At 39.3% G+C, this 17,969-nt stretch overlaps 1 protein-coding gene across 1 annotated transcript in view; it reads right to left on the bottom strand.

The window, feature by feature from the left end:
* The window catches only part of C1H8orf34 (chromosome 1 C8orf34 homolog), a 139,658-nt gene extending 121,894 nt beyond the window's left edge, over positions 1-17,764 (bottom strand). The window contains exon 1 of the mRNA XM_062502207.1: positions 17,696-17,764. Within this exon, the coding sequence (XP_062358191.1) occupies positions 17,696-17,764 (69 nt within the window). The remainder of the gene's footprint in view (positions 1-17,695) is intronic.
* Positions 17,765-17,969: the final 205 nt, after the last annotated feature.

Below are 17,969 nucleotides of genomic sequence, written 5' to 3'. Positions count from 1 at the left end.
CAAGAATAACAGGAGGAAGTCTGAAAACAAACATCATTGAATAGCTGTCTTTCTTAAGTGTTCATCTACTAAATATCTGTACCAATTCAATAGGAAAAGTCCAATTTTGGGGGCTATGTTACTAACCATTTTTTAGGGGGACTCTGGAGAGCAGAATGGAAACAGCAGACTCCTGCCAGACTCCATTAATCCTTTGCAGATCATATTATCACTTTCCTGACTCGGATGAACTGTCTCTGTCTGAAATAATTCCAACTCACGCATGTAATACTTGATAAAATATGCACCATCAATCTTAATGAGGAATGGATGGGGTCTGGTGGACAATTTCAAAGTTTCGCTAAGTTAATGACACTTTATCAAAATCCACCACACACATTATAACATGCAGTATCTATCTGAACCACTTGGGGTATCTTTTCACTTACTTCATCCTTTGAGGTTTTTTCCCCTCCTAATCTTAATATTTCAAATATCATTGTCCCTAAACTATTTTACCGCTCCTGAGTTTATAAAATAGCTTCAAACACCTTCAATCTGTGGCTTTATTGAAATATTTCTGTTCTCCCATTCAAGCATTCTGAGAATGCTGTCAAGAGAGAAGTCACTGCTACTAGGTTACTCTAAAACATTAAATAATTTTCTGTAGAAGAAGAAAAGGTTAAACACATGCTCTCAGTGATGCCAATCATGGCAGCAGTTACCACGTTTCCTCCCCTAGTTTAGTTTTCAAATCACAAAGATTTCCTATGATAGGTTATACTTCTTCCTGCAATTATGTATCTCTGCATGACAATCTCACACTTGTGGAATTATGTCTACCATATCATTATCTGAACTCAGCAAGGATTTATCAAGTGAGGGCTGTTTTTGTTATTGCAGAAACACTGTAAGGTTTGCCTGAAGCACAGCTCAGCCTTCCTCAGTTTCCATCTACTCTATCAACCACCAAAATTCTGCCCTCAGGCATGCACTTCACAGTTCAGCCAAAGAAAATGAAAACTGCTGGTTTTCTGAAAGGTCTGTAGATTTACATCAAAATAAATACTCATAGATAAAGACTAGGAAAGACTATTACAACCTGGACTTAAATTACAGCCATAAAACAACACTGACTGCACATCACTGCCTTACCTAAAAGCTAACTCAATAGGCTGGAGCTGATCTTTCTCTGATCAGCTGAAGTGATCTTATTTCAATTTCAAGGTCTAAGTTGAAATCACTTGCTCCACCATGTGCAATGATTCATTACTGCAACTGTTAAAAAAAAAAAATCTCATTTCCAGTTTAAGCTTCACTGACTTAGCTTCAACCTGTCTGACACAATTTTTTTCTGAGGAAGGGTAATGCTAGAAACTAAGGTAGCAGGTATTTTTGTGGCTACCTCTGGTAGGCTGACCCCAACCAGCAGCTAAGTACACACCAGCCACTTACTCATTTCCATCCTCAATGGGATGAGGGAAAAAATGAAAAGAGAAAAACCAAGAAAAATACATTGGTCAAGATAAAGACAGCTTAATACCCACAGTAAACGGAAAAGAAAAAAAGACAATCAAAGAATAAGTGATATCAAGGCAATCACTCAGCACATCCCACTGCCTTGCCAGTCTGCAAGCAACAGTTATTTCAGAAAACTTACTCCCCAGGTTTAATTGCTGAACATGACATTATATGGTAAGGAATATCTCTTTGCCCAGGTTAGGTCAGCTGTTCCAGTTGTGTCCCCTCCCAGCCTGTCCCCACCCCTGGACTGCTTGCTGATGATCAGAGAGAAGAACAGAGAAAGCCTTGAGCTTGTACAGTCACTGCTGAGTAACAGCTAAAAGTCTGGTGTACCAACATTGTTTCAGTCAAAAATCTGAAATCCACCAACATACAGGTAGGCACTCGCTGTGAAGAAAATCCAGTCCCTGTCAGACTCAGTACAGTACCACTACAGAAAGGGTTATCAAGGGTTTATGAGTGCTGATCAGGCCATATATGAAAAAAACACTTGGTATATTAAGCAGTTGACTCAGCAAAGTCCTTATGCTTAGATATTCTTTATGCCTGACAAGTAAATAATTACAAAGCCATGGGCATGCTTAAAATGCCTTGATGAATTAGATCACTGCTCTGTGACTGTAGAATTACAAACACTTCCTTTCTTCTTTCTGGATGCCTACCAAAAAAAAAAAGTAAATAAATGTTTTGAAGATTGGAAATCCTTTCAATTGCATCCCATGAAAAACTTTGATAATACACATTTTAAAAATGTGTGTAGCAACCACCGCACCTCCCAGGTGCTTTTTTTTCTCCTCCCAAACACTCCCCCCACTATTCCAGTAACTTTGCATTACTACACCATTAGATTTACTCAAGTTATACAGATAAATGTGAGATGATGTTTCAAAACATTCTACTGCCCAATGTGTATAGCCAAAGTTATTAAATATTCTGTGCAATTTCTATACATTAAAATTATTATAAAAATTGCTTTCATTTTTTTTTTAAATCTTGACCTAGAATTTTTAATAATTTCAAATAATAACCAGCAATTGCAGTGACACAAAATGGAGAATGTGATTTAGCAAAGTCCAGGGTGTGGAAGTTCTAACACAGATTTAATTACCTTGACTTAAGCTGCCTACATAAATTAACCCTGAGTTTACTCCAGTAATGTTCACTAAACAAATGTCAAAGAAGTTAACAGACACTCCCTGGTTGTTAGAATTTACTTAAATCCTGTCATTTGGAAGTGCTCTTTAGTACAGCAACTAAAAAACTATGAGCAATATGCAGCATAATTACAAGTTTTATTCATACACTTTGAATAGATTAATATCTATTCAGATACACATCTTAATTTCCTGTTATTTACCTGTGAGAGATTGACTTGGTCTCATAAGACTTCATACCAATGTTGTAATCATCTTTTTAAATAGATCTAAATGTTTAATATGCAACAATACAACAGAGACTTCTGAATGGAAAGGTCAGAATTTATTGCCATGGAAAAATCTGGAAATTAATTTTCACCACAGAAAAATACAAACAGGTTTTTTATAGTTGTAGAATTTATATACTGCAATTGTGCCTGGACTCTTTAAATAAAGTGCTTTTTTAAAAGCATTTTAAGAAGACAAAGAGGTTATTTCACATGCAAGCAGTTGCTTGATTGATTTAAAGTTAGTTATACTCTATTTTCCCCCCCTGCCCCGCCCCACTGGAAAGGTAGCACTGATTTGCCTGTCACAGGTAACACAAGATGTGCAGTATCTTGTCAGCATAGCCACCACTGCAGACTCTCTTCAAGCTCTCAAATGCTTTTGAGAACACTTAGTCATGTTCAGTTTGGCTCAACACAGCTTATACTCAGTGATTCTTTAACTGCAACTGGAAAATCCTTTTACTATTACAAGTAACACTTTTATATTAAGTTATATCAACCTGTGTCCATTTAATTATAGATGAAGGTTTTGCTTAATTAACACACTTGAACTTTACTATTAAAAAAAAAAGAAACCCACAATGAAATTGGAATGAAAGAATTGGTCTCTTTAAATGGAAGAATAAAATAATCTTTTGCCATGCAGAAGCCATCAGTTCACAGATATAAAAAACTTGAATATAAATGCAGGAATTAATAATATTCTAGTAAATATCTAAATAACCACATTAACTAATAAAAAAGAAATATTCACTAATTTGTTTTTATACGCCAGAGATCTTCCTCCATTTTGTGTAATGTCATCTATTAAATATTACCACATGATACTGGCAACTATTTCATTTCTAAAATATATCAGTGCACCTGAATCTATCTTCAGCCCCAGTCAGGAAGACACCTTAATAATTCCACTTCAATTGGAAGCAAAATCCACTTTTGATAGCTTCCACATGGATTTGAATCATCCACCAGTTAAGCCAAAACTACCTCTCTGATGTTACTGATCAGCAACCAACATGACAAAGAAAATGCTTCAATTTTTTTTCTCTTAACATTTTTTGCAAAGTTCAGACAGATTTCTAACATTCTCTGCCTTCATGGATTATCTCTATTTCAAGTCAAATTAAAATAGATATTTCTGCTACTTAAGGCGAAGAAACTTCTGAGAATGATGATTCAATCACAGTCAGACTAAAAAGAAAAAAAAAATTAAAGCTGAAGATTAGAAACACATAAGGAAAAAGATGTGCGGGTGTCTATTCTGACCTACACAGCGCAACAGGCTCGAAGTACACAGGTTTAGAGCACCATATGAATTGTGAAGGATCAGGCAGGGGAGACAGCAGCAAAATTACAAGGGAAAGAAAATGTGAACACTGAGTGCAGAGGTAGCCATGTGCTACATGTCTCCAGCCACTCTCCAGGGTCCCCAGACTGCTTCCCAATGGCACTACCAGGTTTATTGCTCTGCCTCAGCTCTGAGAAGTTACAGTCACTGCCTGTCTCCATCTAAACATGGCTGCAATTTGGGGAAGTACTCCCAGGCTGCCATCTGGGATTCTCCCAGAAATCAGGCCTTTCAGGGTTGGCGTTTCAAAACACACACACACAAGGCTGAGGTCTGAGCCCAGGCCCATCCTGAAGATGAACACCATGCTGCTCAGATGATTGCTCCTATGACAGAAAACCTATGCTTGCAAAGCAGGCACCAAGATTACCCTGCTGAAAATGCATGGTCCAAGATCCTCTCCACAGATTTACTTGTTCACCTCATTTACTGGCTGTGGTGTACCTTGGAGGAAGACTCAAAACTCATCAGGCAGGTCTACTTTGCAGTATGTCCAGACAATTTCTGTCACAATAGGGCACCTTTTCCTCAGTACAGCCAGAAGATGAAAATGCAATATGAAGATAATAGAGATTTGCAGCAGACAATTGATTTGACTATACATAGGAAGGATAATATTCGTAATATTCTGTTTGAAAATTTTGAAATCTACCCTGAAAAGAGACACAACCATATTCCCCAGAAGCCATAGAAAGACATAAAACGTCAGGCATAATTCAGTAGTCATAGCCAGAACAGCACAGATACCTAAATAATATTTAGGTTTGTTCATTCAATAAATATGGTATTTTATTGTAATCCTACAGTATGTAATGTCAAAAATGTCCTGTGTATCAGGACAGTACAGCATTAACTTATTTCCACAACCAAAAATCAATTCCCTGTGCCTAGACACAACTACAACATCTTGTGTGGAATTGTTACTTGAATGTTCTTTTTCTCACCCAGGTTTAGGTACTAGAGTCACAAAGAAAAGAAAAAAACAGAAGGCAAAAATAAAAAGCTTTGAACAGTGCACAAGTGCATTTGGATGTCATAAATCAAAGAGAGATATCTGATTACCATGATAAGAGACAAAAACCTCTCACTCTACTTCCCTGCTTTCCACAATTGCATTGCCTATTGCAAAGCACCATGAGGAAGAATACATCCCCATAAAACTTCTGCACACAAAGTGTCACTGGAAAACCTTCTCCTTAGAGGAAGGATGTTCTATAACCATGCCCAGAAAATAATTCTTCAGCAAAAGACAACTGATGAGCAGAAGTGAACATACAGTTGAACTGTAGGAGGAAAAATACCAAACTTTGTTGACCACATACAGCAGATACATAGTGGATTACATCCACACCCATGTTTAACAGAAGAGAGATCTAATGCCATTATTTGTTTCATTAGAACTAACTTGCATGCCCAAGTCCTTAAAAAAACCTCACCTAAAGAAGTAACGTGAAAGAACTCACAGTAGCTCTAAAGAGCAGTTGAAAATGGAGAACTGTGTCAATGGCTCTGAACCGAGATGATGTTGGACACCACTATTTGACCTCTGAGGCCAAGTGCATTGATTGCACAGGCTTAAGGCTGACACTTCTTCCATCATGCCCACAAATAAAGTAGATCTGAGATAATGGGACAGCTCAATAAATACTAGCTTATGTAAGCTGGATACACTTTCCACTCTGTAAGTTCTAGATTAGCTAAACTACACATATAATGGCACTATTAAAGCCATTTTAAAATAATGCAAACCACAATTACAAAATAAAAAAAAAATATCAGTCTCTGTGTACCAAAAATACAAATAATAATTATATTGTATGGATCAACTTACTAAAGTCACTTTCTAGCCCAAGCAAGGTAATTTTTAACACATACACAGAACTGGTATGTTTCTGGAAAGTGTCATTTGCACTTTGACTATCCCCTCCATAAACTGTCACTATGGATCTAGTCACCATGTCCTCACTAGCCCACCAGGGACATAATCTGCAACATCCAGGAGCTGTCCTTTGGCTCAGGTTTCCAAACAAAGGACTAAAAGTCTATATTTTACAAGAAAGCTAGAGCCTCAGGAGGATATTTAAAGAGGTATTTCTGTACTAAAAATCAGAGACTTTCTATGGGTAGCAACAGTAATTATTAAGGACAGATAATTTAATTATACCTAGAACTAGAGTTAGACCCTTCATTTCTCATCAGACACTTCTACCATCAAGACTGCAGTGGCTTAGTTAACTAAAAAACACTTTATTTCTAGAAGCTGGAATCTGGGTGATTTTAGATGATGATAGGGTTTTTGACCTGTAGATCTATTTTTAATAGCAGCCAAAGCATTATCAATCTGATTTTCTAATGTTTTTTTTATTTAGAGAACAATGTCTGTGAGTCACTGGTGTACATTTTTTGTTTCCAAGACTGCAAAGTAACTTTCCAACCCTGACATCAATTGCCCAATTAAAGCTTCCTGATGATTTGATTGCTCTTTATTTAACATTATACTAAATCTGCCTGGTTATGAGTGAAGGCCTTCCTCTCGTAAATCAGGATCTCGCCAAATGCAGCAGGGCTCCCTGTGGGAATACAGCATGCTCACATGGACTGTGCTGCAGCCTTGAGACTTGTCAGCTCTCTGAATTGCCACACTAAGCAGCAGAGAAAGAGGGAGAAATCAATTTTTTCTTGATTGTATGACACCAATTAATGGGATTAATAGCACAACCAGGCACTGAGGCAGCACAAAGAAAGAAGAGAAAGAAGAAAGCCCAGAATGAGCTCAGAGCCTTGCTGTGAAAACTCCTAAACCATGTGAAGACCATAGGAGCCAGAGGGGTTGCAGGCTCTATGCAGACAAACAAGACAAAAGGAAGAGGAAACACAAGCACAAAATAATACATGATAATGCAGCAGGACAGCATCAGCAGAAGCAGGAACTGTCGCCAGATAACTAACTATCACTTTTAGTATCATAACTACTGTATATTTTATTTCCTCTCCTTACTAGTTAATTTTTTATTCAGTGTTTAAGTAAATGTTAAGTAGATCTTCATTTTGGCCAACTTCATTTTTCTAATCTTTTTCTATTATCACAGGGAAACAGAGAATAAAATAAATTCTCTTTAGTTTCTTTTTCTCCCCTGCTGTCTTTTTCTTTCAGGTATTCCTCTTTCAGGGAATAAGAAATCAAGATTAAATCTGTTACTCTAGTAATTTAGTCTTCTTTTTTGTGTTTATCTCTCTGCATTCTTCCTTATTGCCAAGTCTACATCCTGCCTTTGTCTCCAAATAGCTTCACTGTCTTATACTTTATATTAGACTACAGGCATTACTATCAAATGGCATTATTCTGAACCATGACACACTTAGGAGGAGCTCTGAAACCCCTTTTTAAATTTTTTAACTGGGGTTTTTATATCATGCAAAAGTATGTCCTCAGCACAATTATGGGTGATGGTTCATATGGCACACCAGAGGAATTTCTGCATCTGCAAACCTCGGTCTCCTCCTCAGCTTGCATTTCCCTGGACATCTCTGCTTTGTCCTCATGACACGGGAAGGACAAGAGTCTCCAGAATGCATGGAGCACACTGGATGAATGGAGCATGTCACACACAACTGCAAGGGACAGGTGCAATGAACACAATGTGTCTGAACAGGAACACACAACACCTGCCACATTTATATGGGATCTCTCTGTCCAGCACACATAGGATTCTCAGGATTGTCCCAGTGTTTCAGAGTGTCTGTATGCATTTCATAGAGCATGCACGTGCACACACATTTCAGTCTGAGAAATCCCAGTATATCCAGTCATGGAAATTATCCCAACTCTCTTTTCTTCTCCTTCAAATGAAATAATATCCTTAATTACACAAAAGCCCCCAATTCCATCCCTACAAAACTATCAGAGTCTGCATCATAAACCTTTTCTCTTCCTAACTAGCCTAAGTATACTTGCTTCTACATGTTCTCTTCAAGGGTAACCTACAACTGAAACTACCCTTCCTTTTCAGTTCTATGAACCATCTCTCATGTCTCCAGAAGAGACTGCTTCCACTTATTTAAGCTTCTAGGATGAATTCTGTTATCAACAACACAGAGCAGCTTTTCTGCACTAGTGCACCAAAAGGAACATGGGAACTTACGATCATTCAGAATTCCTTTCTTTGATATAAGATACCTGACCGTAGGAATATGTCACAATCATCCATTTACCTCTCCACTCATACAAACATCAGTAGAGGCACAGTCAGTGCCTGTCAAACTGGAGTGTAGCTCCTTCTTAATGAAGGAGTTCATGGCACAGGAGCCAGTGTCAATAGTGGCGCTAAGGACAGCTTTAACTCTCTGGCAAATCCATGCCTAAGTAACACACCCAAGATCAAGTACTAGACGTTTGAGTCAGACACTGCAAAGCATACATACTCATTACATAGCAAGTTTTATTTTCTTGCATTTACTCTTTCTCATTCTTTGGTTATACTCTTAGAAACCACCATCACTAGAACCTTTCTTTTAAAATAATAACGTACAGATTCCAGGTAACCATTTGACAGTAGGGACTATTACAAAAATAAAATAAAAATGAAAGAACATATGCTGGCAATGTAGCTAATCTTTTTCATCCCACCCCCTTCCATTTCCTATCTTTTCTCACTCTCATGTTCAGTGTATTCATATGGTCTGTTTCCTCCTAATTTGTTCAGCCATCCTCCCTAGTTATTCAATTCCCTCTTCTGCTCCTTCACAGAATCACCTGGGCTCCATGACATTTCCCCAATCTATGGGGAACTCCACCTTTAAAAGACAAGACCCATATGAAGCTAACAAGCACACAAGCTTTGCAGTTCTCTTATGCCCACCTAGTAGCTTGCTACTGGAGAAAAGCAGTTGTCCTTCCCTCCCTCCCGCCACCCTTAGGCCACCTACATTTTCCCTCCCAAGTCAATGCCACATTCCTCATCAGACTATGTGCTAACCCACTAAGATTAGCCTACTGAACAATTTTCACTTCTTTGTAGGCTTCATTTTCTTCTATTTCATATTCCCAAACTGGGTAAACGTAACATGACACAACCACCAGTTATGGAACAAGGACAGCAGGAATGTGCAGCCAGAAATGAAGATGAACAGGACCTGCAGCAACTGGCTATTAAATCAGCCCCATAGCCCATAGTCCTGAATACTAAATCATCAGAATGTCTGGAGTAAAACAAACTACGTGAGGAGGAAAGATTCAATTAAAAAGGCTCCAACACAGTTGAAAGACCCAAACTCTCATGATTCCTGCCCCAGAAAGCAGCTCCTACAAAAGCAAATAAAAGAGCTATTGTACAGTAAGTATATTGTACCAGACATGAAAGAGAAATATGGTTTATGAATAGAGTGACTTCATTTAATGAATATTGCAGGGAGCTGGAAAATGAGGAAGGAGATAGGATGTTTCACATAAATACACAATTAAAAGTTTCCACTCTCTATATGAACAGAAATTTTGTAAGAGGTGGCTAATGTATAATAGCATTATATTTATCATGGGTAATGCACATGCATTCTTCATTTTGTATGTGCATTTCTTATAACTGTAACACATCTCCTCATGGTGCTACATATGCTGTATATATGCCAAAATCTGAGGTGGTCCACTGAAAATTCCATGTATAAGGCAAAGATTATACTTGAATTTTATGTAAATAAGGGAAGAAAATTACCCAAATCAACAGAATAGCAAAACCAGAGTGGCATCATAACTACAGCCAAACAATTCTGCCTGAATATTCATAGATGGAATAAGTATTCAGTGAAACTGAGTAGACAAAGGAGAATTGACACAGCACAGCGTACGGGACCTGACATAAAAGTTAAGGTCATCAAAAATGTGTCTGCTGCAAGGTTTTTCAATGGATATTACCCTCTATACGAAGAGGAGATTTAGATGCTGGGCTGTCGTGGCAAAGGCATCGGTGTGCATTTCAAGTGATCATGCTCTTTACCTGTGTCCTAGGATAGAAATCTGTAATCCTTGTTTCTCCTATCATCTGTGTGCCTCTTCACCTTTAGCAGTGGGTCAGACAACCCACTGCCTTAGACAGGAGGCCAAGGGTTTCCTAACAATTGTATATGAAAATGTTCTTGCTTTCACTGTTTTTTAACCAAATCTTATGCTTTAGGCAGAGAAGATTCTTAACATAGAACCTATCCTTCTGTCATACTTCACAGCTTGTATTGACATTTCTTAGGAGAAAAAACATGCATCTGTGCAAGGGAGATAATACCCAATACAGGAAATAACACCTCATTTTTGTCTAAGTAATTACAAACACTAAAGTGCTTGGGTAGTGTTTATTCCAAAAGTTCATGAACATAAAAATGCTTCCAGCCACCTCTGGTAGTCCAGAGGTTAAAAAAAAGTATTTCTATCCCTCCTCACTCATACAAAAGCACATATGCTTTCCCAGAAAAACAAAATATCACCAGATTTAAAAAAAAAAAAAATTAAAAATCACTGTATGAAAAATTACAAATAATCATTAGACAACTGAAAATGAGAAATTAGTCCCCACTTCTTTATTTGCATAAATACGACAAATGGCAAGACGCAAGTGAGAATAAAAGACATTGGGGAAAAAAAGAAAATAATATTGATTAGATATTCAGTAAGAGGCAAATTGTAAAAGAACATGATGCTAAAATACTCTCAAATATTATATTTCTAACTCAATTTAAATATTATGTTTCTAGCTTCCATTTACTAAAGTGACACTTCTAAAATAAGGAACGCTAGTAACAGGTGTCTGTCTAGGTGTTTCTTTTTAGTCAGTGCCATGATAAAGCAGATAACTAAGAAACCCACTTGCTCCAGAACAGTAAAATAGCCCATCACGTGTGGCAGAAATGCTGGTTAAGGTACTAGCTGCTCCCTTCCCTCCCAGAAGCTCCTAAAAAAACAAAAGGCTGTGAGTGCTGACTATGGAGTATCTAACCCATTTGGAAAAGTACGTGTAAGTAACACCAAAGAACATGTTAGAAAAAATTATAGGCTGAGTAAAAATTGTCCAAGTATTTTACTTTATATTTCCCCACTTAGCATTGATCTGTTGTACCAAGAAGACTGTATTAATCAAAAGAAACCAAAAAACTGAAGAATTTACTTCAACACTGTTAATGTAATCTGAAACTTTGAAGATACTTCATAGTGTGATAAAACACAAAGAAATAAGACCAGTAGTAATGGGATTATTTTCATCCAGACTGCTTAATCATTAGATTGGTTGCCAGAAAAAAATTCAATATCATATCTGTTAGCTTTATACTTTATCATTGAGCAACCAGTCTTTGCTGGTACAAAATGATGGTGAGAGCAACTCAATTAAGAACTACTTATCATTTTCCCAGGTATTTTTTGATGCAAGATAATTATGCCTTCTGCTCCCCCTCTCAAGAAACAAAGCAATTGTCATTTTGAGAGTTTAAAAACATTAAAAGTTAATGTAACAAAAGGATTCTATAATGAAACTTTCACCTATCATTGTATTTTAGATACAATTCTTCCAATTTAGCTACTACTTGGATTTTCATTTATTTCTGTGTTTGTTGCCAAATAATTTTTTTAAAAGCAATTAAGAGAGCCCACTTTTCCATTTCAAGCAAGTAATATTTTTTTCTATTATGGAAACAAGGTTTATGTGATTACTATCTATGTTCTTGGCCACAAAAGTGCATACCTGTATCTACAATCTCTCTCACTGTCCTTTTCCAATATGATTTTAAAGTCTTCAACCAACTTCAGACAAATTCCCAGAGGAGTAAACAGCACAAAAATGCAACTTCTTTTAAATGCTGAGATTAACTAGTCAGGTAGCAAGACAGTCTAATTTTCCTCATTCAGGAACATTTTTTTTGTAATCTTAGCTTACACAGGAGAGTAGAATTATGACTGCCTCGACCACAGGGAAATTTCTGACATTTGCATCTTGTTGATCACCACAAAAGCCAAGTAATAAGCATAAAGCCATTGCTTATGGAATGGTTTGTTAATGGAAAAGGGTGTGTCTGTACTTTTAGTTAGGGTCTTTCACTTGTATTCCCTTAAAGATAACTTTATCTAAGTGAACTATGAAGCTACATGATGAATTCTCCAAAATGCAAAGACATCTCTAGATCATTTTCCCCGTTGACTTACATTCACCTTAAATAGGTCTTTTATTTTAGTGCACATTAAGGCTACAATAACGCCCTACTATAACAGGCACCAACAAAAATAAAAATTAAAACTGAAATATGATTCCATGCCCCTGATTGTGTAAGACTGTAGCACTTCTAGATCACTGTTGGTTTCTACTCATCCTTTGAGAAACAGCTAATACTGGCTTCCCTGCAGCAGGAGCTGCCAGGCTGAAACAATGTCACTAGGTAATCAGTTAGTGCCTAAAATGATCCTTGTGATGTCTAAGTAGTGAAAAACTCAGCCTTTTAAAGGCTCCACCTAGCTTCTTGATACCAAATGCTTCATTTAATACACTTGTGTAATCCATAATACAGATCCTTTCACTCTAGCAACAGAACTTAACCCATTAAGTATCATACCAAAATACTCCAAATTTTGAGGTTTTGAGCAACCTCAAAAGAAAAAAGTTCTTTGAGGGCATCTCTGTAATTCAAATTGCAGATATTACAGCTTAAAATGTAATTTTGTACTGTGACAAATTATGAACTGGTTAATTGAACATTCAAGTTGACAGTGTCGACCTTTGAGTATTTAAGAACCAAGAGTAAGCATTGCTTCAGAAAACAGTCCAAAACTCCCAAATTCATGGTCAAATTTTGACTTAAGTCAGTCATATGACGCACTATAGATAGTGTTCATCACCAAATAGGCTAAGGTTTAAGTGAAAAGAGTAGTTATTTTATTTAAATAATGGGCACCACTGTATTGCACCAATAATGCTATTTCATTTAGGGAAAGCAAAACCATCATATATTAAAAAATATAAGTTTCCCATTGTATTTGTTCTGGTAATTATGTGTGCCAAAAAAACAAAACAAAACAAAAAAGCTAAGGGTGGTATTATGAAGCCTTTATGTTGTTTGAAATATAAATTACAGTTCTAACCCCACATAACTTGGAGAACAAAAATCTTAGGTAACCGGGGGTTTGGCATGTTTACTTTGAGGAGAGTTATTTTGCCTTTTTATAACTCAAGGAAATTACAGTTCTTGGATTTGCATAACAACAACATACCTGCTGGATGCTTTTTAGCTGCAGTTCTAGAAATAAAAAAAATTCCAAAACACTAAATTTATCTCAGAGCTCTTGAAAATTTATTGCATCTGTTCTCAACTGTGCTGATTCAGCTTCTGAATTCACAGAAACTAACGGTCAGGTTGCGCAAATGAGAGCACAACTGGATGCTAAAGAGATACAGTTGTACAGAAGAATAGATGTATGGATACAGGCAGCAGGATTATTCATTGAGATTATTAGCACACAAAAAGAACTTGTTGGGTTGGATGCTTGAAATGCAAAGTGGGTCAATACTTCACTCAGACAGAAATGAGTGGGTGCTGATTCTGAACACTCCTAGCCAATTTTAGGCACATAGCTCCTGCTCACAATTTTAGAAAGATGGGGGAAAAAAAACCAACAGTGAAGCTTCATCACAGATATAATTCATATTTAGAATTCTTTTTACATTTCAAGTTCACGTGAAAAAAAAAAATTAAAAATCAGGTAGTGCCACTGTATGTGTTATCACAAAAATCCCAGAAAAGAGGCATTTCTAAATGGCATTCCTCAAATCTAAACTCGTCTAAGCACAGTATTCTCAGATGCCAACAATCTCTTACAGAAAAATATCTAAGCTTCCAAAAGGAAAAAGAAAATAAACTCACAACACACAAAACCTACACAGAACAGGATAAGGATGCTCATGAAACCTGACAGAATGTAAGGGGTTAACTTAAGACCTTACTGTCAGCACTAACAACACCTGCATGCCCTGGGGCACTTAGAAGCTGAGTTATAGGTTCTGAGTTATAGGTTACAGAGATCTTACCTGCAAAAATCTTGGGTATCTGAAAGATGAAATGGCAGAATAGGAACAGTTTTGAAAAGTCATGACTTGGGGACCTACATTTGAAAGGGAAAATGAGGCTGCAGTATCAAAGCTGTTTTGCAACCTGTCTTTAATCTCAAAATTGACACAGTCTCAGATGTACACAGTATTTCCCACCCACCTTCCTTCCCACCTCTAACCCATAAGCAAGAATTTACCTTGTAAAAATGTTTGGAATCTAGTGAATCTGTGCTGAGTAACCATTCACAGCCGAGTGGATAGGGCTTCCTACTATGTGTTAATAGATACTGGTAGTCAGTAGAAGACCAATGCCTGCTGAGTCAGCTTTAGCTCATTAATTCTTTCTCCAGGAGGTTACTCCTCATGTTTCTTTATAAAGAAGGAAACAACTTTCTAACCAATGCAGAGCCTAAGGTCTTCCTGCATCTCACGTGTCAGCACTTCTCTTGAACATTTCTCTTTCACACAAATTACGAAGATAATTTATGCATCAAATCACACTTCAGCAAAGACGTTCTTAAGTAGGGACCGCTGGTTAATGAAGTACAAAAATCCCTAACCACTGCAACAGAAGGCCACAAATACAGACAGAATGGAGAAAAGAAACACAACCAGGATAACTGCAAGCAACTGGAACACAGTGACCTACTAGCAAGAGCAACCACTGCTCTTAACTGTAATGCAGGGGAATTGTACTTCACCTTCAGTACACGGCCAGCTGTTCCATCAGCATTCTGTGCCTTTGTAGTTGTCTAAAATCAATGGTGTAAAGTCCCCTGACCACTGCTTATTCATTATGCAAGTATGAAATACAATCTGTTTATGCATCACTATCCCTACCTGCATCTCAGAAAGCACACAGGTCCTCTCTCCACATCCTTCTTTCCTGTGACTGCCCTCAGCTACCCAGTACTGGTCCATGCATTCCCTAAAATGTTGACTTGAAGCATATAATGAACAATTACTGTCACAACCTGCTCGGCAAATAACACTGGAGAAAAGTGAATCCAACTCCACTCTGTTCTGAGATGGTATTAGAAAATTAGTACTCCCTGAATAAGATAAAGATGGCTGTCATCCATGACAAGTGATGGTTAATTAGCATCCAGACCAGAAGTGGTATAAGAAAATGGTAGCTGTTTCCTGGATGAAAGACAAAGCACAGCTCTCCTTTTGCAACGTGTCAGAACTTTTAGACACATAAAAAACTGACATGTCAGTGACTATATCTGACTGTGAACACATGGTATTCTTGAAACACCACAATGCACATCAAATAGGAATACCAGCATAGAGTAGAAGATTCATCCCTGCATAGTCTTTGATCAATTCCCATCAACTTCAAATACCTGTTCTCCTTTTTCTAAGGACTACAAGATCAAGCACAGGTTGCAGATGTTCAATAAACTGTTGAGAACAAGAAGTACATAAAAATTAAACATGAAAGTGTATTTTAAATGACCAATCAGGAAGTAGCAGAGATAAGAATTATGATCTTCTTCCTCCCAGTATAATGGGTTAAAATAACTGTAAACAGCTGCAGGAATGCTATAGCCCTAGATCTTAAAACCAGCCACTAGTATTCAGGTGTAAGTAGATTTCATACCAAAAAATCTTCCTGGTATACAGGAGCGCACTGAGAACCTGTAGACAGCCTGCACAGTTGTGCAAAGAGCCTTTCACAGATTCTATCACAATGAAATTCCTACATTCCTAGTGAAATACGTGGTGATACACGAAATGCAGAAACAAATACAACTTTTTAATCTTTCTCTTCACTATTGATAACTAAAACATCCTACAAGAATCCAAACAGAGACAACCATCTTACACTACAGAGAAACTAGGTTAAAACACAGTGACTCAGAACAGAGATGTCAAGTGGTTCGCTTGAATTTTAATGTGTAAACCAATGGGTTAAGGAAATTCAGAAGAAAATGAGAGCTGTCAAGGGCCTAACTCTTGAACAGCCCCAAATCACTGAATTCCCATTGAAATAAACAAGAGTCAGTTATGTACCTAGACCTAGCAACACAGCTGATTGAACTGAATTTTATTCAGGAATTGAATCACACAAATATTTCCATTTGTATGAATTCCTTAACTTGAAAAATCACCTGCTGTTCCCTAGTACCCAGTTACTGTTCCATCAAACGGGGCTTTATTTATTGCAAAATAAAGATATCCAACACCACTAGCACTGAACCAGCAGTCTATTTCAACAGCCTGTGCACACAAAAAATATAAAACCAGACCATTCATTAACAGTTTTCTAACAACATTTAACTCTTTCTTAAAAATACACCCTGAAGACAAGGCATCCACCACGCCACAATAAAAAAGATTTCATGCATACTAAGCTTGATTGAGAACAAGTTAAATACTGAAAAAGGCAGACTTGTGCCTCGTGATAATATTGCCAGAGTGCAGTGCATAATATATGTGCATTCAGATATTTAAAACTGCATGAGAAACTGGATGATAACGTGGTAAAAATCACGACTGCTCGAGTACTCTTTCAAATTCGAAGCATGCACAGCTTATATACTAAGATACGCACATCCCTGCAAGTGCATCGTTGTAAGAAAACGGGAAAAAATAGCAAAAACACGGTGCGTGACTGCAGATAAAGATTTCAGAAAACACCATCGGCACGGACTTCTAGCAGGACAGACTTCTTTCCGAGTGCTCGGTGCAGGGGATGTGTTTCCCGGTGGGAGGCACCCACCTGTCCCTCGCCGCTGGCCGGTCGCGGAGGGGCAGCGCCTCGGGGTTCGCCCGCGGGCCGTGCGGCGTTCGGTGCCCGCTGCTCGGTGCTCAGCGCCGCCGCCCTGGAGACGGGGGGGTTTGGAAGCGCCGCCTCCCCTCTCAGCGCACGGCGGGTGCGCGGTCGGTCCGCGGCTCCCCGCGGCCGCACGGCGGGGCCGGGCCGCTGTCCCGCGGCCGCCGGGGCGAGGCGGCAGCGCCGCGGGGGCGGCCCCGGGAGCTCGGGCCGCGGGCGGGAGGGCGGAGGGCACCTGTTCGACGACCCGCGCGGGATCGTGCGAAGCAGAGGGCGACGCGTCCGTGGCGGGGTAAAGGAGCGGAGCGCATCCTCGGGATAGCCGGAGCCGGCGCGGAGCTCCGGAGCTCGGAGGGGCGTGGAGGAGGGACACGAGGGCACACGCGTGGTGCGGGGCGGTAGGACAGGGCGAGGGGCGCCGGCACTGCCGGAGCAGCGCCTCAAAGTGATCCTCGCCCCTGCGTTCACCTGGGCTGCGCGGGGGGCCGCGGCCACCGCGGGGACACCCCCGCCCTCAACCGCTGCCCGCCGCGGAGGAGCCGGCCGGTAAGAGCGCACCTTACCTCGAAAAGGGGACCGATCTTGTTCTTCTCCAGGTAGGCTTGGATCCTGGTCTGCTGGTGCGACGCCATGAAGAGCTCCGGGGGCGGGGGCTTGAGCTCGTCTCCCCCGGCGGCGGCTGCAGTCCCTCCGGCTGCTGGCGGTTCACTCCCCCGCCGCACAAGGGCTGCCACGGCGAGAGAGGGCGGAGGTGCTGCCAAAGTCCCCGGGACGGAGCTAACTCAAGTAACTGGGGCGGAGGCAGGGAGCCGGGCGCTTAGCCGGGCGCGGGGCTGG

The sequence above is a fragment of the Cinclus cinclus genome, chromosome 1 (genome assembly GCF_963662255.1).
Source record: "Cinclus cinclus chromosome 1, bCinCin1.1, whole genome shotgun sequence".
Lineage (NCBI taxonomy): Eukaryota > Metazoa > Chordata > Aves > Passeriformes > Cinclidae > Cinclus > Cinclus cinclus.
Note: the sequence above shows the minus strand (reverse complement) of the source record. Positions and strands in the feature narration are given on the sequence as shown.